Raw genomic sequence first — 19974 nt, forward strand, 5'->3', positions numbered from 1 at the left:
TAATGTTGTGGCTGATCAGTGTATGTCATGTAACAACAAGAATGGTATAGTATAGTAGACTTCTTAAAGCACATAAGCTATCGCTGCTTAGGCATAAGTGTCTCATTAAGTGGAAGGAAATATCATTTTAAGGAAAACTGAAAAAATAGATGACTTATTTACTGTGTGCTTCAACTGAGAAAATAGGAAAAGTGGAGAGCTGAAAATGATGCAGAGCAGAGAAATGATGAATGGCAAAGGAAAAATAAATCAATGTTTAATTTTTTTTGTAAATTATTTAAATTCCTTATTAATTATTTATGTATTAATTTGTACTCTCCCTCCACATTACCAGCTTGGAAAGAGAAGACTGAAAACTTATTGTTGATAGCTGTATCTTGTTCTCCAGCTTATAATACAATATGATTCAGGGTAAAAGCATATTCTTTCCTGGCTATGAGTACAGTGGTAAATGTTAAGTTGCACACATAATACCCAAGGACAAACATGATGAAAAACAAATTCAAAACTCCAGAGATACCTTTTATGGGTTTTCAGTGAGTTCTATAGGAAAGCTCAGCCTGTTCACATACATTTGGTATCCTTCATATTTTACCAGAGACAGTAATGGCTGTTGAAATGCTGAAATGTCCATATGCGACGCTCGCAAAACAGTCTGTGGTACAAATAAATGCTGCTGTTGCAAGGTCTCTTCTGTGTGTGTGTGTGTGTGTGTGTGTGTGTGTGTGTGTGTGTGTGTGTGTGTGTGCAGTGCGCTTGTGCAAAGTGGCCCATTGCCAAACAAAGTGCACTCTGATGTCCTTGTTTGTCCAGGGGTTGAAGGACAGACCAGCGATGACCTCACTCCCCACAGTGCACCACTTTTCAGCTTTTATTGATCTATCTGTGCGGTTCTGTGTGTATGTGAGTGAGACAAGGACAAGGACAGAGACAACAGTGTCATCATAATGTCCCCTCCTTCCCTCTCTCTTTTTTTGCCACTTCCTCTCTGTGTTTTAGAAATCACTTGAATTATCTCTCCATGTGGTTTCAATGAACACATCTGCTCCCTAATAACAACATCAAGGTAATTCTGCTTAAGAGGATAGGGCACTCTATTTAGGATATAGCTTTTGTTTGTGTTGTTACTCCTGCCCCCATTGTCACAGTAACACTGAGGCAGCCATAGTTGACATAGTTATCACTATGTCTGGATTACTGCTGTAATAATCTGTTATTATGGTCTGGCTTAGAGTCAAACAGATAATCTAATTGAAAGCACTATTTTCTCTACATCTCCTATTTCATTGAGTTAAGTCATTGCACTCTGTGTGTGTATGTGTGTGTGTGTGTGTGTGTGTTTGTGTCTGTGTCTGTGTGTTTGGCCATTCATAAGTCACCTATGCCATGGTTTTTTGCTTCAGGGATGTGACAACCTTTACAGTAAATACAGTTTAAGGTTATGTCAGCCCAGCCCCCCTCTTAAGGTCTCAATGACCTTCACATCTGCACTTCTCAGGGCTTCTGGGTTTCTAGCATGAGACATACATACTTAAGTCATCCATGAAAGACAGTCTAAATCAATTGCACTGCTCCTTTATGACAAAATTTCCCCAGCTGGACCTTCCCTGGAGCCCCTCTAAACACAGAGCAGTCTTACTTTGTGTATGCTCTTCTTTTCCTGTTAAAGCTGGAATATGTGTACATTGTGTGCATTTTACAAGATTTTATAACTTGATAAGATTTGTAATAATATATATACATACTATTTCAGATCAGCCAGTTTCAAAAAGTGCAACAGCAGTTTAGAAATTGGTGTTAACAACCCTGTACTTAGTCCTGGTAGATTCTTTGTTTTTCTTTTTTCTTCAGTTTCATAGACTGACCAAATTAGTAAACGTAGCAGTGTGTGGAGTTTATTGAAAACACTAAGCAGTCAGCACATGCACAGTTGCCAGATGTAGCTTTATTAATATTTCAGAGCACTTAAACTGTTTATACAAAGTACGCTTCAAGCTGCAATCTCTAACTTTCTGCACATTGAAACATTTCAGGCATGTAATCGTCAGTGCTAACTGTTGCCATGGTAATCAATGTCCAAACCAATATTCAAATGCTTTGTTTTGTTTTTTATATATACGGATAGCAGATTGAGCAGTAGGAGGCCCATTTCAAAGCCCCCATCCCTCAAAGCCTCTAATATCAGCAATGAATTCTCATTAACGCTCTGAAGTCTCAAAAATGGTATCCGAGAAATGCCTATTATTCTTCATGTTTGTAGGGGAAAATGTTGTTGTAGCAGAGGGTGAACAGGAAGATGCAATGAAGACAGAGTAGAGCACAGAGATGATGAAGGTGTAGAGAGTGAGGTGAGGATGAGAAGAGAGGTGGGGAAGAAGACAGAAAAGGTGTGGATACTACTGAAGAATTGTACAGTAATTCTTTCTTAGTGCAAAGACCAGAAAAGAAAGATACAGAGCATTTATTAATGACAGTTGACAACAGAAAGGGCATTTTTTTTACTGGCAGTGGAAATGAGTTGCCCAGAGCAGACTGTCACCCTCGAGGTTTTTTAGTCCCTCTGCCAAACCAACTGCTCCCTCCTCCAGCACTTGGAAAAGTGCTTTCCCAACACAATGAGGCCCTCATCAGACACAATTAGGGCCCTCATCCAAAACACTGACACTGTCATGGACAATAATGCCCTCTGCAGAGACAAAAAGGCTCTTCAGAGACAGATCAGTGACCTTGACCATAATGTTGGCACGCTCTGACAACCCAGGCTCCGACAAACAAACATGGAGCTAACTGACCTTTATGATGAAATCAAGCAACTCTGAGTAAAGACCTTTGAAGTGAAGGAGAGGCAACCCCAAACCCCTTCCAACTGGTCCAGAGAAAACAATATTCCACTGCTACATATATAGGACATTTACAATCACTGGGTTATGGAGTGATAAGTTGAGCAATTTTTGAACAGCCAAAAAACAAAACAAAAAAGATATGCTCATTGTGATCAAGAAAATGATGCGTAACTGTGGCTACATACACTGAAGCTTTACTGCAACTGTACATTTCTGCTAGTGGGTCAACAAAGGTCAGTGCTACTTTGTGCTGCATGTAGGCGAATGTGAACAGGGGCTGTTTGGATGTTATTATACCTGTATGGATTTTGAGTATATGGTTTATGTGTTCTTCTTCCACTTAAAATAAGTTTCCAGATGGTAGATATCTCAACCAATTTGCTTGGGGTTTGTATTTTGAAAGGGCATATGTTGGCTCCTTTGTGACCAACAGAAACCCATAACTCACTTCTCTGCATAGTTCTAGATACATTTAAATGTACAGAGTCTTCACAAAGTGTGTTTTAGTGTCCAACATACATATATAATATATATTAATTGATCAACAAAATATTATGAAGTTCAGATTTTTATTAATCACTTATGCTCTACATTCTCACTTGTAACTCATTAATTTGGATGTGTCCCACTGCTTGCTCCTTAACTTCTCCCATCTGCCTGTGTACTTCATCTTATTTACTCCCAACTGTAAATGTGTTTTTGAATCGCTCTCCAAGGCATCTCACTTTCCACAGCACGAGAAAAGTTTTTCACACATCACAGTCGTTCCAGATTGGTTGTTGTTGTTCAGCGATTTGAGTTTGCTTGCGCCCACATGTGCCTGTCAGGTTGGAAGAAAATCCCTGTTAAAATCATTAGCCTAGCAAGTAGCATTTGACGATGACAACACCTGCTGCTGGCATCCAGTGTGGTGCTAGCTAATCAGTGCTGGAAAGATTCCTAAAAATAACATCTGATTGTGAAGCCAAAGTGTTCCAGGGTTAGTCGCTATTCTTAGGTCATTAAGAAGTTTAAACTGTTTCACAGCAATTAGACCTAATTGCAGAATGGGAGTATGTTATATTTGTGACTGAAGAGCTGATTTTTAACCCTTAATTAGTTCTGGGGTTTACCAAATATGAATATTCTATATACAGCAACACATCACTTAACATTCATGTCATTACACACATTTAGCTTTGAGTAGCTGACAGATATTCCTGCAGTATTTCACACTGTTGGCCACTGAAAGCATTAATGAAGGAGCTCAGGGTTAAGTGGTTCGTTCAAGGGCATCCGGGTGGCAGTTTGGGAAGGAGGAACCCCTTTTCCCACTCTGTGAGTCGCGAAACCATTTGCAGTGAACTGAAGCAATGAAACGTATGCTTTCAAAATTGCTTTTGCAAACTCTACCACTGCCTGCAGCTCCACAACTTTATATGAGCATATGTGTATATTTACTGTGCATGTCTGACATAGACAGACAGAAATCACAAGCCCGTGTGACTCATCTGACGTGGGAATTCAACGACCTTTGGAAATCTGGTGTTACCTTATTAGATTGTTCTAAGTGAATTACTGGCATGTAATGACCCTGTTATGAACTGGAGATACACAACATGGAATTAACAGGCAAAACATGACCAAACACCATGGACCAGAGACATATGAGACCCAGTTTACCTCAGAAAATGTTTTAAAGTACTATTTTCAACAATTAAAGATACTCTGGAGTTTTCAGTTTGGCTTGTTCTTATGTTTGGTTATGTAAAATATATGTAATCTAAGCATACTTTTGAGTAGTTCTATATCCACATATGTATCTAGTCATAAGCAATGTAAGGCATCTAACCTCTCCCATTATATAAAACTGCACTTTATCCTGTTAGCTAGCATGTCATAGAGGGATTTCACAGACAGGGACCTGTAGGCTTTAGCCTCAGTCTGTTTTTGCATCAAATATGCAGTGCTGAATATATGTAGATAGCTATCGAATACATTTAGAAAATTTTTCAGGGTGGCAGTCTTCATATGAGTCAGCCAAAAACATCTGCAGGAGATGGAGCTCTTAACAAACTTTAATGTTCATTAGCTAGCTAGAGCCAATAAAATGTGCTAGCAACAGTGGTTCCAGCCAGCATTATCAAAGGTTACCAACTAAAATACTGATGCCTGCATTTTTCTTTTTCTGTCTCAAGGATCCATTGTTTCCAAAATTTCCACATCCTTTGGGTTGTAAATTGGGACCATTAGCATTGTAAACAGCATGTTTTGCCTGTTAGATTGGAAAGCTTGACAAGCATAGTGTAGGGGTTTTAACAAAAGTCCAATATAGTACTACTCTGTCATTTTTAGGGCAACAAATATTTGATCTGAAAGCAAGGAGTGTTCTCTGTGACACTCATGTCCACATACAATTCCTCTGCCTCTGTCTCCTATAGACCTGTGCTGGCTATAAAATGCATAGTTTAATCTCTCCGGTTATGCAACTCATGCACCACAGCCTGTTGGGGATTATTTTCCAGCATTGACACATGTAATAGGAGAGAGCATGTTTGACAGGACAGCTAGTACTGTAGGTATGGTCACTGGAGAGAAATCAAGGACAGGATTTATATGTGAGATTAGAGACAGACATTTTTTTATTTTGTTTTATGGTGTTTGGTTTTTAATACTTGAGTTTCATACTTCTTAGAATCACTAAGTATGACAAATTTGCAGGAATTTGTCATAGGGATTGAATGGAATGGAAGCACATAATGTCAGTTCATGTAGAGTGCATACTGTAATGACACATATAGTACAAGGACTACAGGGTGTCATACTGTAGATGCAGTGGAAGATATACTATACAATCCATAGTATATAAATGTTCCAGAATTGTATGTTTATTTCCCCATGCGAATTGTTGGAGTGACAGGAGTTGAACAGATCCTCAGTTAGGTCAATTAGTGCAGTTGGGTTGTTTCGTGTCAGGCCACTGAACTTTGATTACACACTAAGGTTTCTGTAAATTCAAAGATCCAACTGTCTGTTGCTTTTTAGCAGACTCGAGCAGCGGAGCGGTAGTGTGTTGAATGTTTGATTGAGCTGTTTCACTCTGCTTGCTTTGCTAATCAGTTATAACTGAATAACACAGGCATATCACCTGGGTGCTTTGGCAGCATTTCCAGCTCTGTATGAAGTACGTGTTGCTTTACTGTGGTGATTTTAAGAAATGTACTTCCCAGCTATATGAAGACAGAAAATAAAAGGTACAGATTAAGTATGTATATATTAAGTATATATTGAAGGTTTGATTTTCCAACACCATACCTTGGGAATGAGCAGCTTTTCGGCAGCTTCCTCTCACATTTCAAAAAGCTAAAATAAAACATCAAAAAAGAAAACCATTGGAAGTCTAAAATACAGAGACCATGAGGACTATAAACATGTCATGAGGGCAGTTAACATTGTCACAGGATTGCAGGTCTAAATGTATTGTATATAAATACTTTCCTTAATTTGAAATAATTGTGTTGAATGTTTCCCAAAAGCATTCTGTAATAAAAATTCACAGGTTCATGAATTTAAGGGGCCGCCTCTAAAGTGCCCAGGAAGTATTCTGAGATGTTAGTCAGATAAGATGTATACCATGACTCTGCATGCTGTGTATAGATGAACCTCACTGCACCTCTCTATTGAATAAAAGGTGTAGCTATTGAAATGTACTGTATCTGAAAGCATGTCAAGCATTCACGTCTCTGGCAACACTGGGCCCTCTATGGCTGGTTCCTGTGATGAGAAATAATAGGTTTATTAGAGCAGGTTTCTCTTTCCTTTTCCGTAATGTGTTACTCAAACCCTTCCCTGTACTGTCATTTGAAGCCTAAAACAAAAGGCGGACAATAGTACAGTCATTAGTGAGTCCATTAAATCCTTAATTATGCGATCCTGCAGTGGAGTCTACGTTCCAGTAAGCTTACATTTTTACCATAAATTCATTTGCTTCTGTTTGACCTCTTCTCCCTCGCTACCGTTTTTCCCTCCTGTGTTAATTAATGACGTGAGTCATGGAAAGACCGTATTAATTGGCCATGTCTGTTTTTTCAGATTTCATGCATGCTTGGTGACTTGTGTTCTTCTCAGTGATTATATTCATGCAGATTTCACCTTGAGAAGAAGACGAGTTGCACACTTGACTTTGTAAAGGGTAATAACAATGTGATGTTTAGATACTTAGTTGGACAGTCCAGTTGTTAGGTGATGTAGAGTTAATTGTTAACCACATGTCATGTTGACCCTGAATCCTAGAGATGACATTGGTACACTACTATATCTTCCAAGTTGCAAATGTTGATACTGCAAAACATTCACTGATCACACATTTTATTTGGTTTCCCTAAAATATCCACTCTTGCAATATACTATCCACTTGTAGTAACTACAAGTTACTATGAGTACAGCACACAAGGACGTTTTAAATACCCCTCCTTTAAGTGTTTTCCAGGCAGGTGTAAAGTTTTCCTTTGGTTATGCCAGCAGTGTGTTACTCCATATGATTAGTCAGCTCTCAGAGTTTCCTTGTGGGTGTAGGCCATGCCCTTATTTGTTCCCATGGGTGTTCCCTATTGTAGCTACGTAACTCTGTCACACGAGGACTAGATCATGCTGTTTAAATACAGACCAAAGCACCCACACACACACTTAAAGCTACACAGGTACGTGAAGTCTGATGTTTTGGTGACACAGTGCTGACTGTTGTCTTGCTGTAATGCTGCTTGTATGCAGACTGACTGCGTTGCTTTAAGCCGTTGGCTTTGTTTTATTTCCCTGTAGAACAAATGACTTCCCAGAACTCACAAATTGCTTACTAGGATTAAAGGAAATGTAGTTTGGATTTAGAGAGGCTTTTGATTCTTGCAGACACAACACAAATACATGCACACTTGCTCATTAACACAATCACCTTCATATTGAATTTATTAGCCTCTGTAATCCGTGGTCAAAACCAAATGTTGCCTCTCTCTCTATGTGGTCAGTCAGCATGGAACATAAGGTGCCATGCTATCCATTAAAAAACATATTTTTATATGGTGATTTAAATTTGAATCATTAGGACATCTAGGTTAGTCAAACCAAGCTTTAGTCCAAATGATATTGTTCCAATAAATCATTGTACCTAAACAACAAAGTAGGTTTGTGCTGCTGTCGAGCTTTATGAAAATATGCATTTTCACATCATTTTGGACAATTGTCATTGTGCAAAAATGCTTGGGTGATGTTGTTAGTGTATATTTATTACGTTTGAATCTCCACTAATGAATAAGCAGCAGAAGACCAACAGTTGCCATCTTGATGTGACCAATGATGTTAACACTCCCAAGTTGTACATGGGTACATAGCGGTGTTAGCAGAACATAGCGGAAATCCTGTTTACTTCAAGTTGGATCTTGGTTTCAAAGTTTTGGCCATTATTCCTGTCTCTCAGATTAAGATCTCAGAGTGTGTCAACTTTGAAGTCCAGTGGTGTAAGAAACACAAGAAGTGAGTTGATAAGGTTGGCTGTTAACAACATCCGAGGATGCCCAAACTTCTTTGGAAGAGATAACAAGGGAAGAAAGTGAAGTGATTACAGAAACTGTCCATCTGACACAGCTCAGAGACCAAACACCTGCTTCAACTTTGATATATTGGGTGTGCTCACTTCTGGTTTTGCCTCCAAATAAAGTGAATCTAATTCAGCGAAACTGTGTTTGCTCACAACATGTCTTATCATCTGACTGCTTACCCCATCAGACCTCAATATAGCCGCACAGTTCACAGTAAAACATGTCACACATAGTATCTCATGAACTCAGAATACTCCTATCTCATAAACCTGCCCAAAACAACCTTTAACATTATGGGCTTAAAATGGCAGCAAAATATTTCTTTTAGCTTCATAACATGATATATTGAAGTCCAATATCAGAAAATAGTGCACAGTCTGCTAATGTTTATAAACCTGCCTGTCAGTAGAGTCAAAATACTTCTATTGAGTGGTCAAACCAGACACCAGGATTTCATTTGAGCAAAGAGGGGGAATTTACAGCATCTGAAATGGAGGTGGACTGACCCTCTTTGCCCTTCACAATCCACTTTAGATAAGAGTTACCTTTTTTTTTAAACATAAAAGTCTTGTAAAGTTCAATGCTGCACAACTGCATCAAAGGATTTGAAAAAAACCCTTTGTTACCTTATATGGAGCTGACTACTGAACATATTGGTATGCGAGGTCAAGGTCAAGTGGTAACCTGAGTAATACCAGCATGCTGTCTCTGTTTTATCTGTATGCTACACAGTAGGGTGTTAGAGCAATATATTGACACATGATGAATATAGCACTAACATATAGCAACAAAACACTTAGTTTACCCAATGCCAGTGGATAGTAAACCATCCAAGACAGTGGGTTGTTTTGAAGTTGGTAGCAGGAGTTTTAAAGTAAACTTTGAGCTTTTCGTGTCAAACACAAGGTCATTTTAGTTTGGGTAAATAGTCCAACAGTTTGAGTTAATCGCATATTACAGCACTGCTAATTTTGTTCATCTTCAGTGATAACAGAAAAAAATGATAGCATGACATCTCAAGATAGCTCATGGGTGTCTGTTGGCTGCCTTGCATGAAAGGTGGATACTGTGCAAAGAATGTGTAAATATATTACAGGTCTAATCACTGTAATCTCATTTTGTATCTACACATATATCGTTCCCTTTGGTGTCTTCATTGCTTTATAATGGAAACCACTGAATTAATTTAACCTTCTACAATATGAACAAAGGATTTTGATCCAAAGGAATGACTCTCCCTCATAGCGTTATTGAAGATTTTTTTACTTCATCTTGTGGATTTGATTGGCAGACTTTGACATGAGTGGGCTGCATTCAGCCAACCACTGATCTTTTTTAAGGTTTCTTCTGTCCCCCGCCATTCTTGTCACATCTGTCATTTGCAACCTCCCACGGGAGAGGCTTTGTTTAGAACAGATATCGGAACTTTTTGAAGGAGTTACCAATGTTGTTTTGAGGGTGTGCTCGTTTGCACTGTTGCAGCAGTGGTAATTTTAATTAGAGCCATCAACAGCAGGCTCAGGCTGCTGTAGCTGTTGCCTCCCTTAACTGAATGGCCACCGACGCTCTGTGTGGGTGTCACATTAACATTTGTATTTACATATAGTTTAAGCATTTAGCTCACATTCCTCAGCAACACAGGACAAGGGAGGAGGGAGGTTTTCAAGGACATTTTAACAGGATGCAGGGGCTTCTACTGTCTGTAATAGAGATGTTTCTGAATCTTGAGACTTGGCAATGACCAACAGTGCATTTGATTTTCAATATTTTGTCGCTGTCCAGAGAGAACCATATATCTCCAAAAGACACTAGAAAGACCCAGACTGTTGTATAATAAAGAAAATCACTTTTAGCTTGCTTTTCCCTAAAATTAAATTTGCATTTTGCATATTTGTTTTTTCCCCCCATAGAAATCAAATACTTTTTACTATTTTACTGCTTAAAATCGGTTTTCATTTTCAACACCATGAGGACTTAGAACTTGTTTCTTAGGTAATGGGAGTGAATGTATCTTGTTTTATTCTTGTCAGTGTTAACTTAATGTGGCTTGCTAATGGAACTGAGAGACCATATCTACTGCTGACCTGTCATGTTTTCACATGGTTATAGGATGATCTAAATGTGAGGTATGGGTGTTGATCGTTTAGCAGGAACCTTTATTTTCAGTAAATCCACAAGAATCAAGAATAGACTTTATGAAAATGAATATGTAAACACTGCTGTTCAGCAGTTGACTACTTAGCATAATGTGAGCTATTGCTGTAGATACAGATTTGATTCAAATTTCTACTATTGATCACAACTGTAGCGTTTTCAGAATAAATTGAATCCTGCTCTACAGTGAAGTGTAAATGGGTTGAAGCCCCAGTGCTATTGTTACAGACCTCTGACCTTAATTATAATTTTCTTACTTGGTTAATACATTAATCCATCAATTTTCTGCTGTTTATCCAGGGCCAGGTCATGTTTAATGATTAATTTACTAAAGTATAATGGAAATGATTCAATTACAGAGTAAAAATCTGCAACTATTTTGATAATCAGGGAATCATTTATATCATTTTGCAAGCAAGACTAGTGAAAACATGCCAAACATTTCTGATTCTACCTTCTAGAATATGAGGATTTCCTGCTTTTCTTTGTCTTATATCACAAGAAATGAATAATAAAACAAGACATTTTTGTTATTTTGTAGACTAAACGTTAATCAGTTTATCAAAAAATAATTGCTAGATTAATCTATAATGAAAATAATAATCTTATAGTTGCAGCCTTAAATTGTATTATTAGGAAGATGCCAGGATTTAATGAAATAAATGTGAAATAAATGTTAATTAGTTGACATTTATTTCACATTGCACTTTAAATAATTCTAGGCCTTACCATACCTGCTGGGTTTTTATTGCTATCTTCTATACTTTGAGCAGTGTCATTGTGAAACTAAATGATATTCAATTCCACTGAAATATTTTAAATTTAACTTGGTGTACCCTGCAGAAATGCTGCTTCCAACAGCAGGTCATTTTCAGATAAAGGGATTTGTATGACGCAAAGAAAATCAATGACTTAGATAAAGGGAATAATTGAAAAACTGTCATTTCCCCATAATCAATAGATGAATCTCTGAGCTAAACACTTAGCTGTTTTTTTTCTTTTTTGCTCAGAAGCCAAATCCAGATTAAACTGTGCCTCATGCCTTTCTGCTTCAACCCATCTGTCTTGTCAAAATGTAGATGTCCTGGGACTCCAGTGTTTTATAGACGAACCTGGTGCTGCAGTCACAAATCACAGTCCAGGCTGCAGAATATGTGGCAGCACGGCTTAACTGAGTCATCATGTTTTTACAGGCCTTGTTCCGCTTATCAGCCCAAAACCTGTGTGTGCATTCCCTGAAAGCATGCTAATCTCCCCGGGTGATTACATTGACCCCAGGCCATTGATTACACACCGTCTAGGCTTGAATGTCATTGGAACACGGGTGGTGACCAATTTTTGCGTCCTGGCAGTGCTCTCATTCCCCTCTGCTCAACGAGCCCCATTTATCCCCTCCTTTGCTTTCTGCTGTGTGGAAAATAGGCTCTGACTGTTGCTACGACTCCACAAAGCAAGCCTGTTTTTATGATGAGTTAGGTCAGAATGGGGATACATTTCATTTAAATTTTTTTCCACACTGTGTATGTGGAGAATGTTTTTTTGCCGGAGTGACAAAGGAATTGTTAGAGGGAGAAAGCTGTTGCTATGTTACCCTCTACTGTTTAATTCACCCTGCTTTTTGTCCTCGTTCACTTCTGGCTGTCACAACAGCTGTCAAGAGGTTGGGCATTGTGGAGCCCCACTGTACGCTACAGGGCAGCTCTAGTTTGACACCAGATCGCTCCAGTCCTGTCTTTTTTTTCCTCCATTCTTCTCTATGAGCAGGTCAGTTGAGGCCAAAGAACTGGAGGCAATAAGAATAGCGGAGGAAAATGCTCTCAACCTGAATTCCAACTTTAATCTCCTCTCTGTGCTCCCTGCTCACCCCTATGAGGGAAAACAAATAAATCTTTCATCTTCAGATATAGAAGCAGACAGCTGGAGGCTCATGTCTTTGCCTCACTCTGTCACTGGCCTGCTTAACCCAGCGACCAGTGAAATTTAACAGTGTATTAAAAAAACATCCATGAGACAATATTAGGGGTCGTACGAGTTAAATTACTTGCTCCATGGATGGTAAGTTAGATGCTATAATAGCTGACAGTAGATGACAGCAGCTAATGATTAATGTTTCCTATTCTATATCAATGGAAAATATTTTAACGTCTTTTTGTAGTTCTATTTAAAAGCACAGAGAGCACAAAAAGTGAATGTGAATCTTTTGCTTAAAGCAAAAATAATGCGTTTCTGATTATCTGCCATTAGCTTTTCAGTTCTCATACCCTTGTAAATGAACTTTTCCTACCTACAAAGTTACTCTGACCTCTGCAGTTAAAACACCTTTGATGAAATTGTGCCAATATACCTCTTAGCCCGCACAGACTCACTGGTAAACTGTTCAGTATTCACAGTTCACATATAAAGTCAAAAGGTCTGTAATGACATATTAACATGGCACTGCACCTTTATTTCTCATGTCCTGACAACTCAAGTACACGTCGGGATTTTCTTTGTGGTTTACACCATTATATTAGAGTTCCTGCAGGTCAAGCTTTAGCAGCTGACCCTAGCTGTCAGTGAAATATTGAGCTGTCAAAGAGGAGATCATTCTGGGAAGCACACATCAAAGATCCTGAACCTCTGCTATGGAGCATGTCAGGGCAGTGAGCTGTCTTCTCCTCTACAACTCTAATAAACTCTCTGTCAAACTGCTCAGGTTTGCAGATGACACCATGTTGTTCAGCCTGAAATTAAACAAAGGTTTCAGCTGCCTCTATTCAGGTGCATCCACGTTAATTCAGGTTTATTAATATAACTTAAAATCATAAATTTGTGTCTGAGGGCTTTAAAATCTGTGCAACAGAAGACACACTCTATCTTTATACCTTGAACTACAGATTAATGCATGGAAATCGTGCAGATGATTGCAGATTTCAGGAGCTGTCCTGTACCCTTCCTGCTAAACCTTGAATTGATACTCCACCCAAAATCTATCTTTATCACACAAAAAGTCTTTATTTTAATCTTTAACAGAAAACAGCTGCTTTTGTATTTTAATCTTTCAGAGAACAGAACAGTGACTGTGGTCAGCTTGACTTCATGGTGGTTTGAACAGATTCAAAGTATCAAAATTCCTATATAGCGTACCACTTTTCTGCTCTCCTGTATACTCAGTATGTTTCAGACATTTGCTTTTTGGCAATATTTTGAGATTTTGCTCATTAATAGTACCTGCACTGTCTGGCTGGTGCATACTATAAGTCACATATGGTACCAACATAAACCAGTACCTTCACTGTATATATCACCACTGTCAACTGTGTGTCATGTTTATATTTCTATTAATGTTTGTATTTACATTAATACTATATTTATGCTCCACTACAGTATCAGTGGTACCTAACTTTATCTCCTTTATGGGTATTTATGGAATGGTTTCTTAAAATGTAAAATGTGTAGAGATGAAGTAGTTAGTCAATTAATTAATTAGACAATCAACCAAAAATTGTTCAAGTCATTTATCGAGAAGAAATTTGTCTGTTTCATATTGTTAAATGTCAGTATTGCTGCTTGTAAAAATAACATCCAGTAATGAAAGCCACCATTAATCAGAAGCATCACATGCGCTGTAATGTTTACATACAGTATTTTCTCATCTCAACATTCTGTGTAATTTATAGTTTCATCTCTTCTATATTTATTTTTTCTGTTTTTAATGTTGAACCTTGTGATCTAGTCAGTTTGGTAGAATTCCTCCTTAGAATTCCTCCTTCTTTGGTGCATTTTAAAATCTTCTTTTTGATGAGACATTAAACCACTCTGTCCTGTATCCAGGGTGATACGGAAAGGAACCAAGGAAATTATTTCACTGCCTCACCACCTAGTGTTCAGCCATAGCAAATTACATGGCTGTTGCTCCTCCACCCTACCAGCTTTTCTCTCTGGCTTAAACTGATTTTTTTCAGCTGGCTCTGTGCCCAGGAGTTACTTTGGGCCTGACCCATGCTATTAACACTGCGTGTTGCCTCCCTTACTAATGACAGCAGGTGAAATTAGTCAATTTTGTTTTGGTTGGCAGAGACATTGATTTATCATACATGCTGGCACAGGTCTCATCACACAAATCTTTTCTTTTTGGTTTTATAAGGAACCCTAAGTGGTTCAAAAGTGTATAGCCTCAACAAAGCAGATTTTTGAAGGGTTTAAAGGGAAAAAAAAAAGTTTTTTTAATTTCATCTTGACTCTTTGGAGAAGCATCAGTTCTCACTATGAAGCCCTCCTGGATGCTCCACCTCTAATGAAGTATCTTTTGACTGAACAACAAAAAATGATTGGGCATTCATTTTAATCCATTGTTAGACAAACAAAAGCAATGAGCCTGTGACACAGCTTTTCTAAAGAAAAACTCAGCCAAGACAAAAATTTCTTTCAGTGCATGTGCTAATGTCATTCAACATGGGCCTCCAAATGAGCGCAGCATGCCAGCACTACTGTTATATAAGATGTAAAGTCAAAGCGAATGACCAACAGAAAAAGTCTCAACATTGTATGGTGAATTATAGTCTGACAAGGAGCTTTGTTGAAGGAGGTAGGGTATTTTTTTCTATTCCCGAGCATTAGCAGGGAAGCTCACTGGCACACAGCTGGTCTTAATAACCATTATTAGTGCCAACGAAATCACATGTGCAGTGATTCTAGAGTTGCAGCTCACCCTTCATCCATTTACTTCCTTATGATTCTTAAAATAGCTGTCAGTAGCTTAAAGAGAGATATCAGCATGTGAAGCAGCTGTTGTTGAAACATATTCATCTTGTTTGTGTAAAAATTAAAAAGTTAGTCAGTTAGTTTTGTCCAGACTGAAATATCTCAACAATAATCAGATGCCACAAAGTTTTGTACACACACTCACTGTTCACTGATCCCCTGACTTTTCTTCCAGTTTCACCATGATGTTGACATTTTTTGGTTTTGGTTCAGAGTGAAAAATATATCAGATGGATTTTCATGAGATTTTCGTCCGATATCAGAGATCTTTATGGGATAAACTCTGGTGCCTTTCTTGGTCTCTTGATCTCTCAACTTTTCCTTGAACACCATCAGCAGGTTTAGTGAAATTATTTCAATGTGTACATGATGGATTGGCACTGTATTTTGTTCATGGTTCTAAGAGGATGATTCCTACTGACTTTGGAGATCTTCTTTTAGTGCCACCATGAGGCTGATATGTTTGTTTGTCATTGAAACCTCTTAACAACTATTGGATGGACTACCATGAAAGTCAGACACTTTTTCAGAGGATGAATTGTGAAAATGTTTCCTCCTAAAAAGAAATGTGTTCGCCCATGGTTTCTGACTAAATACCAGCAAGTCAGGCTGTACACTGTGCTGAAGCACAGCCTCACAGAGCTGTTTTGTTAAACATTTCACCGGACCTTTCTGCTTGAATATGGAAATTATGACTCTTGTGGCTCTTTTGCAGAGGTGGACTTGAGGAAATGGCCAGATCATTTTCAGCATTTTCTCTGCCTGTTATTATTGCACAGCAGACAGTATGTCAGAGGTTACTGAAGCCCTGCAGCCATATGGATGCAAGTTAGATTGTTGTCCCTGTTATTTTTGAGTGGTGGAACTAAATTCATGCCATCTTCAAAGGAACATTTTGGATCCTTCACTTGGTAAAATTGCAACCGCTGTCTGGGAATGTAATCAATGAGAGCATCTGAAACCGTCTACTCTCCCACCTTTCTGCTTAATAATTCAACAACAAGCATAGCCTCTGTGGGCATTCGCTGTGAAAGAGAGCACATGACCTCCAGCACAGCAGCAGGTGGTATACTGCAAGAGGTTGCAGTGTGCAGAAATTGATGCTAAGTTACTTTTCTCTTTAGAGCTATTTTTGTTGGGCTTCAGCACATTTGGAAAAACACTGAACACAGTAATCTATAGCTACAAGTGAATTAGTATTGAACAAATATAACAGGGAGAAGATGATGTTTGATTATTTCACTTTTGATACCAGCTGCTTTGCATTGTTGGAACACTGAAAGGTATAATTGCTTTATTAAGCACTTACTTCCTGAAGTGCTCAAGATTTACAAAAATAGAATCTGCAAGGGAAAAACAAGTGACACTGACCCAGATTTGCAGGCAGCCTAATAAAATGGAATTGTCATTGGTGTCAAAAGCCACATAATAGGCGCACCTAGAGCTATATTAAAGTAATTTTAATTTTAAATTGTCATCAAATGCAAAGCAGACATCAAAGGTCTGCAATTTTTAGATGAAGAGACCTTTCAAACAGCAGACGTTTTGACTTGTCGTATCAGGAGAAGCACAGGTGGAACTAATAACATTAACGATGGCTTCATTCCAAGTGTCTAAGTGTCCCAGCAGTGATCCAGCATGCACAGGACCAGAGCTCTGCAGCTGACACATGTACAGCAAATGGAATGCAGCCATTGTTAATGTTATTAATTACACCTGTGTTTGACAAGTCAGACTGTCCCTTATGAGAAGGGCCTAGAGGATAGTATTACACTTATGCCAATCAAGGGAGGGAAGTGTTATTTTTTAAAAGAGAGCTTCAGTGGGCTAGAAGGAAAACATATTTCAAGTAAGTGCTTTCCAAGTGACATGGCAGTATAAAAACATTTCATCTCATTTATTTATGAGGACAATTCACATTAATCACATTCTGTAAATGTACCAGTGTTAGCCAGCTGGCTGATTTTCAACTGCAGTCCTTTGGGGAGATGTTTTAAAACCAGTGAAGTAATGATTAACAATTACAGACAGAAGACAAGATGCCATAAAGAGAGAAATAGCAGCAAAATGAGACAGTGCATAAGCCATGCAGAGCAATGGGAAACTGTATGTATAGCATGTAGTCAAAAAGGAGAATATTTTGAACATTTTTTCTGGTTTTGTTTGTATTTTTCTATTTTGGATTTATTGCTACATGTAATTGTATTTTCATATGTTGATGTCTCACTGTGTTTAGCCTGAGAAGACTTTTTTCCCCCCATAAAAACAATCTTGTCCTGTGCAGCAGAAACCCAGACCAGATTAATTGAATATCAGCTGCAATTATTTTATCATGTCAAGCTGGCAGGGGAGTAATCCCATTTGTTAAATGACTGTTGAATCTCTGTTTTAGATTAAGATGTCTGGTGAAGCAGTTGGAGAGAGGAGAGGCTTCCCTCGCTGACCTTAAGAAGAACCTTGAGTATGCTGCGTCGGTGCTGGAATCCGTTTACATCGAAGAGACACGGTAAGAAAACAATAGCTCTCTACAGTGCAACAAGTATTGACAAGGTTCATTTATTGAGAACGATGGTGCAGCTCTAATGAAGGCCAGACTTTGGAAAATGAATGACTCTAATTATTAAAGCAATTGACCCATGTTATAACTCTTAGTTTCATTTTAGCCATTTAGTCTCTCTGCTTTGTGACAAAATCTCACAGTTCAGTGATGAATGGTACAGAAAATTTATGAAAATTTTATAAATTATAATACATTACTATAGATTACACTATCCCGAAAGTAGTAGATCAGCATTTGAATACCGCTTAAATGTTAATGCATCAATGATCCAACCGTGATTCAGTGCTATAACAGTGTAACACTGACACGGGTGATTTTGCATAATGAATAATTATACTTTTATACACTATTATACTTCAAATACATTTATTTTTAAAGGAGCTATTTGTAAGTTAGCTAGCTCTAGTCCCGCCAGCCCAGCTCATCACTTTCCTCTAACAATTCACTGTAGCACCCAGACTGCCCTGAAGAAGTCACACTGCTTATGTGTATTTTAACCTCTAGTATTGTAAACGCTACGAAGCTCTTGGCAAGCGACCATCATCATCACCGGCTTCTGGCAAGAAACCACTTTCAGAGGAGGAACTGACAAATAATCTCTCAAGCTCATTCATAAATGACAAAATTGACAAAACATGCTTGTTTTGTGTGTTCTGAAATAAAAACAGCATTTTTCATTTTTCTGCTTATCTTACAATTAAGTTTAGGCAAAGAAAAGCACTTGTTTTAGGTCATAGAAAGAATGTTGTCACTGCAAATTGTTTTGCCGATATGTTTACGTTTTGGAAATATACCATGTATATAAATACATACATAGTATGAATACAGGTCCAATCCAAGATATGAACAGGCTTATGGAATTATGTAAGCCCCTCGTCATCTAGATCCAGCCAGATTAGGGCCAGCGGTGGCATGACCACTCCAGGATGGAGGATGATGAACTATCCAGTGTAGAATCCATGTAGCACTATGATTATCAGTGTGATGTGAATGCTTTCTCTTTGCCATAAGAACATGTATTCAGTTCAGAGGGTGGAGACCAGCAGGCTTTTCTCTTGATCCCCCGGACATGTCAACACAACAGGGTAGCTGCAGAGAATTATATCACACAATTGGATTTGGATTCTGCATCATGGTGTTTCAAGGGGCCTTGGATGTTTTGATGTTACATAAGAGGTGATATTATTTGATGGACAGCACTGGGATTTGACTTTGATCCCCTGTGAAAGTAGACCTGCGATAAATGATAAATATTTTAGTAAGCCTTTCGTCCCTGCATCTGTCTGCTTTTCCTTTCTTTGTTTGTGACTTTTTCAATCCCTCCCTTTCTCCCTTGTTTCAGACGTTTGGTGGACACAGAGGATGAGCTCAGTGACATCCAGTCAGAGTCAGTGCCCTCAGAGGTGCGGGACTGGCTGGCCTCCACCTTCACCCGCCAGATGGGCCTGATGCTGCGACGCAATGAGGAAAAACCTCGCTTCCGCAGCATCGTCCACGCCGTTCAGGCTGGCATATTTGTTGAGAGGTAAACGTGTGTGTGATGCACAAGAACATAATCACACATAAGCACACAGTTATTGATCTGAAACAATTCATATGGATTGCCACCTTTGTCTTTCCCCTCCTGAGGTTACCGATCTATTATCGGTCAACCCAACCCAGAGTAGCCCGGAGCGACTTAAAGCAATTGCATCAACATCTTTAGTTTGGCTTTGCTTAAAGAATGGACATTTGCACTGCTCTTAGATTTTGTTCCTTCTGCTGCACATACACTTTATATTACTGAGATTTTGGAAGTATTTTTTTTCTTTGTATTTCAGTTCGATATAAGCATTTACATGTAACTTGCTCTGTTGAGGACATCCATCACACCGAACATTATGTCTGCTTTAATCTTTGTCTAAGTTTGATGAGTTTTTTTAATACCTAGATTTTAAGTCAATACAAAATGTATTATAGATAATGGACAGTAAGTCTTAATGCAGCTGAAGTAGCTGCCATGTACTTTATCCTAACAAACACGTTAACCACTTTATCCATTTTGCAGTGTAAAGATTCTGGGTTATCCTTAATCGCTAATCCATACTTCTCCAATCTATCTGAA

General features: G+C 38.4%; 1 protein-coding gene across 6 annotated transcripts in view; it reads left to right on the forward strand.

Moving 5' to 3' along the window:
- pde1cb (phosphodiesterase 1C, calmodulin-dependent b) overlaps positions 1 to 19974 on the forward strand; it is an 87601-nt gene that overhangs the window by 47715 nt on the left and 19912 nt on the right. For all 6 annotated transcript variants that reach the window (XM_051069933.1, XM_018676242.2, XM_018676243.2 and 3 more), the window contains 2 exons: positions 17703 to 17816; positions 19213 to 19395. In XM_051069933.1, coding sequence (XP_050925890.1) covers positions 17703 to 17816; positions 19213 to 19395 — 297 coding nt within the window. The remainder of the gene's footprint in view (positions 1 to 17702; positions 17817 to 19212; positions 19396 to 19974) is intronic.

Source organism: Lates calcarifer, linkage group LG4 (assembly GCF_001640805.2).
Source record: "Lates calcarifer isolate ASB-BC8 linkage group LG4, TLL_Latcal_v3, whole genome shotgun sequence".
NCBI classification, from domain to species: Eukaryota; Metazoa; Chordata; class Actinopteri; family Centropomidae; genus Lates; species Lates calcarifer.